A 13,765-nucleotide genomic window follows, 5' to 3' on the forward strand; every position below is an offset into this window, starting at 1 on the left:
TCGTTTCTTTGCTGCAATCGCGTGTGTAAATCTGCTCTTTCCTACACAAAAACTAAATTCGAATGGCACACTCCAACGAAACACACGGGGATTCAATGCGGCCTTTTCTCATTAAACTCCTTCAGTTTCTATTGTGCAATTTACGGTACAAATGTCCAAATTGAATGGATTCGGAAAGACACACCAAGAGCGTAAATTTGTTGTACAACTTAAATTTAATCAGCAGGGATTTGCTAAAGCAAAGGCATAGAAAAAACCAGGAAAGATTTATTACTCGACGTTTCGGGGTCATCGTGACTCCATTATCAAGAGACTAGTTTAAAAACATGCAAATAAGGAAAGGTACAAGAATAGCATAAATTAGAATGAACGGCTTAAACAAACACCTTTGCGCGGATGGAATCCGTTTGCACGTTCAATGTTGGCTTACGCATGCGAATATACAACATTTCATTAACAAGGCAATCAAATTTGCCGTTACATTTCGCGATGACGTTGAATTGCTCGATCAAGCGTTCAGGTATTTCACTATTGTGCTGGAGGTGGTAGTGTTTGTAGATAGAAGATGATTTCCTTTTGTGCCCTTCTACGCGATCGTGTAAGTGACCACGAGTATAGCCCACATACCCTGCATCACACAGGTTACATTTAAATTCATAAACGATACATTGTTGGTTAACAATAGGGGGCTTAATTTCGTGTTGCTTAAGCTGTTGATCGAGCTTAGGGCTAACGAACACTGGTTGGACAGTCACGCTTAACTTCGAGCTTAGACTGTTCAGTTGTTGTTTAACATGATTAGCTGACGATTGGTCCTTGAAGGGTAACACTAATCTCACAATCTCCGATGATACGTCTGGTGATGGACAGGGCTCTGCAGATGAAATCCTTCTCTCAACGAACCGCTTGATTGTAGTTTCAACCAGTGGCTTTGGGTATTTCAAGTTATGAAAAACCCTTCTAAGGCGGTCACATTCCTCGGAGAAGAAAGACCAGTTAGAAGATAATCGATAAGCGCGATCCACCATGGTGTTAACTAGGCTGCGCTTGTACTTAATGTCAACATGACTCTGGAAATGCAGAAGGAGACCCGTGTTGGTTCTTTTGATGTAGACCTTGCTCTCAATCTTTGGTGCACGGTTAAGCAGTTCAGTTCCTAGAAAGGGAAGGGATCCTTCCCGTTCGACTTCCATGGTAAACCGGAGGGAGGGATGGGTAGAGTTAAGGGTGTCTAGAAACTGGCCAGCGGTCACCCTATCAGGCATTACGGTCAGGGTGTCATCGACGTACCTCCGGTAATAGCGCGGAAGTTGACCGTGTTGTTCGAGGTTTTCCTCAATCGAGCACATGAAGACGTTAGCCAGCAACGGTCCAAGGGGAGAACCCATAGCGACTCCATCTGTCTGCTCGTATAAAGCACCGTCAAACTGGAAAAGCTGGTTTTTCGTAGCTGCTCGGAGGAGGTCGATTAGGTCCGCTTTAGAGATGTTCAAGCTGTGCGTCTCGTTGAACCAATCCTGGGCAAAGGCTTTTTCAGCTAAGATCTGTATTGTTTCCTCCAAGGGTACATTTGTAAACAATGAGGTGACGTCATAGGAAACTAAAATTTCGCCGTTCTTGATCTCGAAGCCTCGTACTTTGCAAAGTACGAGGCTTCGAGATCAAGAACGGCGAAATTTTAGTTTCCTATGACGTCACCTCATTGTTTACAAATGTACCCTTGGAGGAAACAATACAGATCTTAGCTGAAAAAGCCTTTGCCCAGGATTGGTTCAACGAGACGCACAGCTTGAACATATCTAAAGCGGACCTAATCGACCTCCTCCGAGCAGCTACGAAAAACCAGCTTTTCCAGTTTGACGGTGCTTTATACGAGCAGACAGATGGAGTCGCTATGGGTTCTCCCCTTGGACCGTTGCTGGCTAACGTCTTCATGTGCTCGATTGAGGAAAACCTCGAACAACACGGTCAACTTCCGCGCTATTACCGGAGGTACGTCGATGACACCCTGACCGTAATGCCTGATAGGGTGACCGCTGGCCAGTTTCTAGACACCCTTAACTCTACCCATCCCTCCCTCCGGTTTACCATGGAAGTCGAACGGGAAGGATCCCTTCCCTTTCTAGGAACTGAACTGCTTAACCGTGCACCAAAGATTGAGAGCAAGGTCTACATCAAAAGAACCAACACGGGTCTCCTTCTGCATTTCCAGAGTCATGTTGACATTAAGTACAAGCGCAGCCTAGTTAACACCATGGTGGATCGCGCCTATCGATTATCTTCTAACTGGTCTTTCTTCTCCGAGGAATGTGACCGCCTTAGAAGGGTTTTTCATAACTTGAAATACCCAAAGCCACTGGTTGAAACTACAATCAAGCGGTTCGTTGAGAGAAGGATTTCATCTGCAGAGCCCTGTCCATCACCAGACGTATCATCGGAGATTGTGAGATTAGTGTTACCCTTCAAGGACCAATCGTCAGCTAATCATGTTAAACAACAACTGAACAGTCTAAGCTCGAAGTTAAGCGTGACTGTCCAACCAGTGTTCGTTAGCCCTAAGCTCGATCAACAGCTTAAGCAACACGAAATTAAGCCCCCTATTGTTAACCAACAATGTATCGTTTATGAATTTAAATGTAACCTGTGTGATGCAGGGTATGTGGGCTATACTCGTGGTCACTTACACGATCGCGTAGAAGGGCACAAAAGGAAATCATCTTCTATCTACAAACACTACCACCTCCAGCACAATAGTGAAATACCTGAACGCTTGATCGAGCAATTCAACGTCATCGCGAAATGTAACGGCAAATTTGATTGCCTTGTTAATGAAATGTTGTATATTCGCATGCGTAAGCCAACATTGAACGTGCAAACGGATTCCATCCGCGCAAAGGTGTTTGTTTAAGCCGTTCATTCTAATTTATGCTATTCTTGTACCTTTCCTTATTTGCATGTTTTTAAACTAGTCTCTTGATAATGGAGTCACGATGACCCCGAAACGTCGAGTAATAAATCTTTCCTGGTTTTTTCTAAACTTAAATTTAACAATTGGTTTATACCTCAGCGTGCGTTCATCGAGATATGAAGCACGCGGTAAGTTTGGAGAGCACGAAAGATGCGTAAGAATTGCTCAAGGTGCTTCTCTTACGTCAAAACATTGAAATAATTTGTTACTTTTCTCTGGTTTATGCTTTACAAACTACTGTCGTAATCTCCTAACATACTAAGTGTTCTAATACGCCGATTAACCGATAGAAAGAGTGGTTTGATCGCTATTAAGCAAAGATAACGTTACTTACTTGCTGATTTGTCAAATGTGGGTCACGGCAACAGATTAAAAGAAAATTGAAAAGAGAAAAAAGGCAAATGGATTAACACACAAACTACCATTAACTCATAAGACACAGTTCTCATTTACAACGCAAGAAGAATGTAACTTAGCATTTTATTTTTTTCTCTTACGTCAAACGTTGAAATAATTTGTTCCTTTTCTCTGGCTTATGGTTTACAAACTACTGTCGTGTTCTCCCAACATACTAAGTGATTTAATGCGCCGATTAACCGATAGAAAGTGTGGTTTGATCGCTATTAAGCAAAGAAAACGTTACTTACACACTGATTTGTCAAATGAGGGTCAGTGCAACAGATTAAAAGAAAATTGAAAAGAGAAAAAAGGCAAATGGATTAACACACAAACTACCATTAACTCATAAGACACAGTTCTCATTTACAACGCAAGAAGAATGTAACTTAGCATTTTATTTTTTTCTCTTACGTCAAACGTTGAAATAATTTGTTCCTTTTCTCTGGCTTATGGTTTACAAACTACTGTCGTGTTCTCCCAACATACTAAGTGATTTAATGCGCCGATTAACCGATAGAAAGTGTGGTTTGATCGCTATTAAGCAAAGAAAACGTTACTTACTCCCTGATTTGTCAAATGTGGGTCACGGCAACAGATTAAAAGAAAATTGAAAAGAGAAAAAAGGCAAATGGATTAACACACAAACTACCATTAACTCATAAGACACAGTTCTCATTTACAACGCAAGAAGAATGTAACTTAGCATTTTATTTTTTTCTCTTACGTCAAACGTTGAAATAATTTGTTACTTTTCTCTGGCTTATTGTTTACAAACTGCTGTCGTGTTCTCCCAGCATACTAAGTGGTTTAATACGCCGATTAACCGATAGAAAGTGTGGTTTGATCGCTATTAAGCAAAGAAAACGTTACTTACGTGCTGATTTGTCAAATGTGGGTCAGTGCAACAGATTAAAAGAAATATGAAAAGAGAAAAAAGCAAATGGATTAACACACAAACTACCATTAACTCATAAGACACAGTTCTCATTTACAACGCAAGAAGAATGTAACTTAGCATTTTATTTTTTTCTCTTACGTCAAACGTTGAAATAATTTGTTCCTTTTCTCTGGCCTATGGTTTACAAACTACTGTCGTGTTCTCCCAACATACTAAGTGATTTAATGCGCCGATTAACCGATAGAAAGTGTGGTTTGATCGCTATTAAGCAAAGAAAACGTTACTTACACCCTGATTTGTCAAATGTGGGTCACGGCAACAGATTAAAAGAAAATTGAAAAGAGAAAAAAGGCAAATGGATTAACACACAAACTACCATTAACTCATAAGACACAGTTCTCATTTACAACGCAAGAAGAATGTAACTTAGCATTTTATTTTTTTCTCTTACGTCAAACGTTGAAATAATTTGTTACTTTTCTCTGGCTTATTGTTTACAAACTGCTGTCGTGTTCTCCCAGCATACTAAGTGGTTTAATACGCCGATTAACCGATAGAAAGTGTGGTTTGATCGCTATTAAGCAAAGAAAACGTTACTTACGTGCTGATTTGTCAAATGTGGGTCAATGCAACAGATTAAAAGAAATATGAAAAGAGAAAAAAGCAAATGGATTAACACACAAACTACCATTAACTCATAAGACACAGTTCTCATTTACAACGCAAGAAGAATGTAACTTAGCATTTTATTTTTTTCTCTTACGTCAAACGTTGAAATAATTTGTTCCTTTTCTCTGGCTTATGGTTTACAAACTACTGTCGTGTTCTCCCAACATACTAAGTGATTTAATGCGCCGATTAACCGATAGAAAGTGTGGTTTGATCGCTATTAAGCAAAGAAAACGTTACTTACCTACTGATTTGTCAAATGTGGGTCAGTGCAACAGATTAAAAGAAAATTGAAAAGAGAAAAAAAGCAAATGGATTAACACACAAACCACCATTAACTCATAAGACACAGTTCTCACTTACAACACAAGAAGAATGTAACTTAGCATTTTATTTTTTTCTCTTACGTCAAAACGTTGAAATAATTTGTTACTTTTCTCTCGCTTATGGTTTACAAACTACTGTCGTGTTCTCCCAGCATACTAAGTGGTTTAATACGCCGATTAACCGATAGAAAGTGTGGTTTGATCGCTATTAAGCAAAGAAAACGTTACTTACTCCCTGATTTGTCAAATGTGGGTCAGTGCAACAGAGTAAAAGAAAATTGAAAAGAGAAAAAAAGCAAATGGATTAACACACAAACTACCATTAACTCATAAGACACAGTTCTCATTTACAACACAAGAAGAATGTAACTTAGCATTTTAATTTTTTCTCTTACGTCAAAACGTTGAAATAATTTGTTACTTTTCTCTGGCTTATGGTTTTTAAACTACTGTCGTGTTCTCCCAAAATACTAAGTGGTTTATTACTCCGATTTACTCAACATTTAATTTTTTTTCTCTACAAACAAGTTTGAAGGCTACACATTCATCATCACTGTTTATCGTGGTGATCGCTGTGCGATGGAGTCACAGACAGGCATACAGAGGTTCAATAAGATCCTTCATTTTGTCCCTTTTGAGCCGGGAACAACTGACAGAAGCAAGCCAGCTGAATTCATAAGCACAGTAAGGGGATCAAAAATATGATATCTTCACCACGTGCAGAGAAATTACCGCCCATAAGGCGTTGGCAAACATAGATAAAAATACAAAGCTAAGGTGTATACAGCTAAAAGAAATTGTGATAAAGATCAACTGAATTTTCCTCTACACCTTAAACCATTCCACTCCCACACCAGGCGTGGAAGGCCATAGGAGAAGGCTGGTGGGCGAGTAATGAGCTGGACTTTCTGACAGAAATACTCAAAATAGGGCTGGACTATATAAAAAGAAGATAAAATACTTACGCTCTTTAATCCATCGCAGATTTTAGAGAAACAAAGATCAAAGGAAAAAATATTAATTTTCGATTAACATTACTGTTGATACTACTGCTTGCTTAATTATTTTACCAGATACGGTATTAAAGACATTAATGATAATATGCAATGAAGAGCACAACAATTCGTAAATCGTTACTGTTACTTTAGAGAACGATTTTATAATTCAATCTTTTTCTTTTTCAAAATTTACCCCCCCCCCCCACCCTCTCCGAAAAAAAATAAAATAAATAAAAGACAATTGTGGGGGACTAATTATGTTTACTAGTACTAACCACAAAATATTAAACTTCCGCTGGACACATTTTCGATTGATGGTTGTGCAAATCAAAATAATTTGAATCTTTTATGACATTTGTACTGAGTATAATTGAAATAATTCGAAGAAAATGAATCCCTCCCAAGAAGTTCTTGGTCAGTTTAATTCGTTTTTAACAATACGACTGGCATTCAGAAAAGTAAATTAATGTGATCGAGGTAAGTAAAATTACCAAGCTTGAAGTTGTAGCAATAACAGCCAGGAACAAATTTATTTTTAAGTAAGTGTAAAACTCCGCCAGGCGAACAATGATCGAATGGACCTTAAGTATAGTCTAACCACTTCTGTAGTTCTAATCACTCTCTTTGAATTTCATGGTGAATTGCATTGCCTAAATTTAAATTGCGTTCTTCTCTGGCTGTCCAAAAGTTCGGGGGTTCAGGCGATGGTAGTGATGCTAGTCACTTTCTTGCAACATTTTTCACCGGTATTTAACATATGAATTACGTGGGGGAAAATGAGAGGCAGTTGTAAGGCACGCAAAAATGTTATCCACTCCACACATGCTTTATTGACCCAGTGGGAGGACATCAGGGCTTATAAGGCCAAGAACTAGGTTAATATCCAGCCATCATTACTGAACAAGCTTGGTAAATAAAGTATTTATTTTATAGAAAAATATTCACTTTAACTAGAATCAAGAATGCCAACAATAATGGCGTGTGCTCGATTAAGTTTTCTTGGTTTTGACTGGTCACTATCGCTCTTTATTTTATGATTCCATTGTCAACTGACAGGATTCCATCTCACCCATGGCTACTGCTAGCTATCTGAGAAAGAATTTTCAAATGGTTTATGACTAGCTGTTTAAGCCTCTATGTGAAATGTGTGAAAAGCTTGCCTTACGCATATGCTTATGAGCTCTGACGGCGGTTTGGAACTGAGCCGACACCAACCTTGAGCGCCTGAGTAAATGAGTAAAAAGTGTTATCGATAAAAGCTCGTTTGGATAATGAGAGTAAAAACTTACCATCTGATTTATCCGGTAACAAATGAGGAAAAAAAAAGTTAAAAGAAGTAAGAAATTAACGATTTAAAGTTATAGCTCAATTCAAAATACCTTCTGGCCTGTAAATACATAAAATTTCTGCGATATGCGTAACTAAATACATTGAATGTTACTTACAGCCTGGAGATCGATTGATTTTGAAGAATGCCGGTAAAAGAAAAAGAAAAACAAAGATTTGTAATAAGTGTTGAAAAAGAAAATCGACTGTTAAAGCAAATTGCCCTTTTATCCAATTTTCAACATATGGACGTTTTGATCATCATCTTTTTCGATCCTATCGTTCAATATCGAACTACACAGTCTCTTCTTAGAGTTACTTAATTCCTCGCATTTTACCAACTCTCTGTGTTGCTCCAGTAAGGCTGACAGTACCGTAATTGATTCGAATAACTTTTGCAACTTATTCAGTACTGATACAAATTTGGCTGATAGAGAGCATCTATTAATCATGACATAGCTCAACGACTTATCAGTGGAACATTATTGTGATATAGTTAAGCCTATGTTATATGACATTGGTATGTCAAATAACATTCTTTAGCTTGACCGAATGTAATGTGTCAAGTTATAAACTGAACGAATGGTCAATGAAATTCAATTTTAAATTTAAAAAAATACAACCCAAAGTTAAGATAAATTTAGCTGGATAGGCTCAGCTTACAGAAATACCAAGTAGACCAAGAAGTTATAAAAATAAATAGCACAATAAATGGGTACGTTTATAATGATAAGTTTGTTTGTTACCACCCATAGAGATACTAAAAGAATTCAAAACTTATCCAGTGCACCCATGCTCAAAGGGCTCCACATTTTTTTGCGATAACTTTGGGTCTACTAAAAATCAAGAATAACTCGTTGATTTCGAGAGGTGGGGAAGGAAGCCAACTCTGTTTGCAGCACAATAAACAAACTACAGCCGTTTTTACTTCCTTTGTTTTGATTACGTTCTGCCACTTTTTTGCGACTCCATCACCGACATTGTCTAAAAATTTACGAGCTTTATTAGTCGGGCAATCCCAAGGGAGCAAGATGGGCCTATCTTGCCCGCTCGGGTAACCAATCAGAACCAAGGGCTTCAGATTGCCCACGGGCACTGCCAACGCAACGACTTGGAACGACGGCTGTGTGCACATGTTACTAAAAATCTTTTAAAATACAGGTATAACATTTCTTTCGAGAAATTCCACGCTATTGCGACAGTATTCAACTGCCCAAGAATGATGTGACTAGCGTCCAACGTAATCCTATTCAATTTCTGTTCCGCCTTTTTGTTACTTTTTCAATGGATAATCTTTTGAAGATAAGTTCTACAGTATGAAGATATTGAGTTATCTTAATATAATTTTAAAAAGAATAGGCCGTTGGTTGTAGTTTTTGTGCATGATTTAATTTGGATATATGAATTTTAATTACATAAAGAACTGGAAATATCCAAATTCAACTTTATGTAAATACAACCCGGAGGCTGCTCAAAACAGCAATATCGAAATTAAGTTATTAAAACAAATGGGTACTTACAACCTGATAGGTTTGTTTGTTACCATCCGGAGTGATAAAAGGAAGTAAACAAGATTAATTAGTGCACGTTTCCTAAAGGTTGTTAGCGTGGATATCATTAATCTTCATTTTCAGACAAGAAAGAAAGACCAGACAAGAAAGAAAGGCCAGGAAAGCTAAGTTACAGTTTTTTTTTTCCAATCTGGTCTGCGTTTGGTTTTTTGTTTTGTTTTTTTTGTTTGTTTGTTTGTTTTTCAATGTTCTCCTAATAAGAATAAGAGCGAGGAATTAATTGAGCCTTATTCTCGGTGAGGGTGCTAAGCTCGAATCTGATTTAATTGAATAAAATAGAATAAAAAGTACGCCAAAAATGTCAGTTTTCCAATGTCAAGGTTAGAGTTCTTTGACATGATTGGCTAATTTTTGAAATACTGCGCGCTGTGCGTGAATACAAAAAATACAGAGGAAGGAGAGGGAGAGGAAAATTGTTACATGAAATTTGGAAACGAAAGAGATTTGCTACACTTCAGAACCAGTAGAACTGATGGAACCTTTGGAACCTGCGGAACCAACGGAACCAACGGAACCTATGAAACCATTACTTTTTTGTACATAAAAATAGTAAGGAAACTAAAAATACCTGAACACTGTTCGAGATTTCGATTTCGGGTATAAAGAAGGTAACGTTAAAAGAGAAATATGATTTTTTTTATCTACCTTGACGTCCAACACAGGAAACCCAAGCTCATACAGTGAGCATTTGTGAATATACAAATATGTTCACGTTGCGCAATTAGTGAGATATAAGGATTTGCATGGCAACAAACAGTCGCGCTCTCAACCTTAAAAAGTTCTGGAATATTTTTGAGTAAGGAATAATTTTTCATGCGCAATGGACAATGAATTCCAGCCTAAAGGTTTGCTGAGAGCCTTCGGATGATGCGATATTCGGATATCGCGGTACGAAACCGTTAGAGCTCAGGTAGGTGACTGCTGATCACTCCTTATGACATTACATACCCCTGTACTGGTACTGTAAATGTCGTCACAATTAAAGTTGAAGGTCCAGCACAATTAAAAAATATTTATCTTTTAAAGTTTTCTTTTTTATACCCGAAAACGAACTTTCCGACAGCGTTCAGGTCTTTTTAATTTTCTTTTAGCTGATTACTTTTCTTTTAAGAAAACATATGGGTTTCGGAGGTTCCGCAGGTTCCGGAGGTTTCGGAGGTTCCACGGTCTCCTGATCCATAGTTTAATAACACACAAAAGAATCCATATTATTTTGATACTATGGTAAAATACAGCGGTCAAACAATTCTCTTCAGTTTATCATAAAGTGTAGTAAACAAACAAACTAATAAATAAATGAATTAATCGTTATCTGTCTTCTAAATGTACAAGATCATATTTCGATTTGCTTTTCTTCTGAAAAATTATAGAAATAAATACATAGCAAAATACCACCTGATGAGTTAATTTGTTACCATCATGTGTGATAAAAGAATGAAAACAATACAAAATAAAATTTAAAAAACAACAACAACAAAACTCTACTTCATTTCATTTATGAGTTTGTTTGCCACCATGTTAAATGATAAAAGCAAGAAAGCAAGAAACATGTCTTAAGACCACTCTCACACAAGGATATTAACAGGGACACCATAACTAATGTTACTCTCGGTAAGTACAAATATCCATATAACTCATAACTAGATGTCGACTACCCTTAAAAAAAAAGATAAAAGAAATAATGATGATAATAAAAAAAGTAATCATGTTTATATTGGAGGCCAGGAACGTTAAAATAAAACAACTGCATAACACAAAAATGGTAAGTTGAATTGTAAGTACTTACCCCCTAACGAGTTTGTTTGTTACCAGCAGGTGTGTTAAAAAAGAAAGAAAACAACCCTTATAAGCGCACCATCACTCAAGAATGGTAGACTGGAAATTTTTAATCATGTTACTCTTGGAAAGGAGGCCAGTTAGGGTTTGTTCGTTCCCTTTTGATTAAAGTAGATTACTCTCAACCACTTTATCTCACAAATATTACTTTGGACTGATTACGTGAAAAAAACTCAATCGTGATCTATTTTCTCACAACTTCAACGTTAATGACCTATATGTATGTCGTTTTATTAAAACAAATTTTGCAAATAGATACGTAGCAAAGTATGTAAGTACTTATCCCCTAACGAGTTTATTACTTTGGACTGATTACGTGAAAAAAACTCAATCGTGATCTATTTTCTCACAACTTCAACGTTAATGACCTATATGTATGTCGTTTTATTAAAACAAATTTTGCAAATAGATACGTAGCAAAGTATTTAAGTACTTACAGGCTAACGAGTTTGTTTGTTACCAGCAGGTGTGTTAAAAAAAGAAAGAAAACAACACTTGTAAGCGCACCATCACTCAAGAATGGTAGACTGGAAATTTTTAATCATGTTACTCTTGGAAAGGAGGCCAGTTAGGGTTTGTTCGTTCCCTTTTGACTAAAGTAGATTACTCTCAACCACTTTATCTCACAAATATTACTTTGGACTGATTACGTGAAAAAAACTCAATCGTGATCTTTTTTCTCACAACTTCAACGTTAATGACCTATATGTATGTCGTTTTATTAAAACAAATTTTGCAAATAGATACGTAGCAAAGTATGTAAGTACTTATCCCCTAACGAGTTTGTTTGTTACCAGCAGGTGTGATAAAAAAGAAAGAAAACAACACTTATAAGCGCACCATCACTCAAGAATGGTAGACTGGAATTTTTTAATCATGTTACTCTTGGAAAGGAGGCCAGTTAGGGTTTGTTCGTTTTCTTTTGATTAAAGTAGATTACTCCCAACCACTTTATCTCACAAATATTACTTTGGTCTGATTACGTGAAAAAAACTCAATCGTGATCTATTTTCTCACAACTTCAACGTTAATGACCTATATGTATGTCGTTTTATTAAAACAAATTTTGCAAATAGATACGTAGCAAAGTATGTAAGTACTTACCGTCTAACGAGTTTGTTTGTTACCAGCAGGTGTGATAAAAAAGAAAGAAAACAACACTTATAAGCGCACCATCACTCAAGAATGGTAGACTGGAAATTTTTAATCATGTTACTCTTGGAAAGGAGGCCAGTTAGGGTTTGTTCGTTCCCTTTTGATTAAAGTAGATTACTCTCAACCACTTTATCTCACAAATATTATTTTTGATTGATTCCGTGGAAAAAAAATTAGAAAAATACGCAGAGAACACAATTGTTTGGTTGTTACCATGATGGGTGATAAAAGAAAGAAAGAAAGTAACATGTGTTCCGATCACTGTTAGTTAACGATATTATTGGGGAAGTCATAACTAATTTTACTCTCGGTAAGGAGGTCAAGGAAGTTGCGCTACGGTTTGTGCGTTCCGCTGATCTGATCTGATTGGGCGACAACCGGGCTTTTTATTTTGCCACTTGAATAGTGCTGTGACAAACTTCTATATCAAAATATTGAGCACAGTTGAAAAAAAGTTAAACAAAATTTAAAAAAAACAACAACAACAACTACTAAATCTAAGTTATGGTACACAAGTCCAAACCTAGTCGAATTAAATTTCATTTGGCTCTTGAAAGACACTTGGTACTTTCATTTAAGTAATGATTGAATGAAGCAGACAGTTCTTCATACTTTAAGGAAACTATGTCAAAGCTTAACTGATACGAAAAGCGCGCTTTGATTGGTCAAAAAACTATTGTATATTTGCCTGTATACCCATTGAAAACTAAATCATCTTCCTTTCCTATAGAATGGCGCCTCAAGGGGCGAACTCACGGATTTTAATAATAAGAAAGATCCTATTTATTGAAACTTATCAATTTTTTCATTTAAAATGCAGTTTACCAACTGGCTGCTCCCTTTTTATGCCCTAATTTCCGCTGCGTGGTTCTCGACTAGAATTCTCTAAGCTGCTCGTAGAGAAGGAGAAGTTGGCATGTTTTTGCTTCAAGAAAATTTTAACGACAAACTAATCGGTCTTTTTGCATAAGAATAAAAACTACTCGCAAAAGTGCATGTGCACTCAAGATTTTATAGTAATTCCGTTTGTTGTCCACTATTTCAGGTTTCATTTGATAGTTTTGCCAAGTCTAAGTGTTTTAAGCACTTTCTGTTAATTTTAACGAGGACTCGAGGAAAGCTTTAATGTAAGCTGAGGCAATAGACACAAATTCGCTTATGGTAAAATAGTGTACCGTGTGTTACAAAAAAAAAAAAAAAAGAGAACGAAACCAGGATGGAATTTGATTCAGTGCTCACGACTCGATCGAGGTCATTGTCTTTTTATTTTCCACTTTTGTAATGGGAGTTAACTGAGTTAACTCCTCTCTGAGGAATTAATTTCACAAGTTTAAATTCTACCAATGACCTTTATTCACTGAGAAAGCTTCGGGTAATATCAAAATACTGCTTCTTAGCCTTGCAAACCTTAAAATTTTTCCGTAAAAATTATCAGATCGCAATCGTATTTGTAAGAAAATTCTTGCGGCAAAGATCGCGTTTTCGATGGCCAAATTGAAATATTCATCACTGGACGTTATTGTTTGTGTCCTTAGCTTGCATATCGCTGTGTCTCGTTAGTTTTCTTTACAATTTCTGCACAATTTCAATGCCGTTACTTTAATTCAGCTATAAATTAA

General features: G+C 36.8%; 2 protein-coding genes across 2 annotated transcripts; one reads left to right on the forward strand and one right to left on the reverse strand.

Moving 5' to 3' along the window:
- Positions 1 to 226: 226 nt before the first annotated feature.
- On the reverse strand, positions 227 to 1,634 carry LOC149045438 (uncharacterized). Its single transcript, XM_089206134.1, has one exon. It carries the CDS (start codon positions 1,386 to 1,388, stop codon positions 375 to 377), a length of 1,014 nt encoding a protein of 337 aa, XP_089062260.1. The 5' UTR covers positions 1,389 to 1,634; the 3' UTR covers positions 227 to 374.
- Positions 1,635 to 1,881: 247 nt separating this feature from the next.
- On the forward strand, positions 1,882 to 3,029 carry LOC149045439 (uncharacterized). Its single transcript, XM_089206135.1, has one exon. It carries the CDS (start codon positions 1,895 to 1,897, stop codon positions 2,906 to 2,908), a length of 1,014 nt encoding a protein of 337 aa, XP_089062261.1. The 5' UTR covers positions 1,882 to 1,894; the 3' UTR covers positions 2,909 to 3,029.
- The last annotated feature ends 10,736 nt before the right edge of the window (positions 3,030 to 13,765 follow it).

This window comes from Pocillopora damicornis, chromosome 5 (assembly GCF_964200805.1).
Source record: "Pocillopora damicornis chromosome 5, jaPocDami1.2, whole genome shotgun sequence".
NCBI classification, from domain to species: Eukaryota; Metazoa; Cnidaria; class Anthozoa; order Scleractinia; family Pocilloporidae; genus Pocillopora; species Pocillopora damicornis.

Coding starts and splice junctions, on each gene's coding strand:
- LOC149045438 (XM_089206134.1), bottom strand. CDS start 1,388: ATGGGTTCTCCCCTTGGACCGTTGCTGGCTAACGTCTTCATGTGCTCG.
- LOC149045439 (XM_089206135.1), top strand. CDS start 1,895: ATGGGTTCTCCCCTTGGACCGTTGCTGGCTAACGTCTTCATGTGCTCG.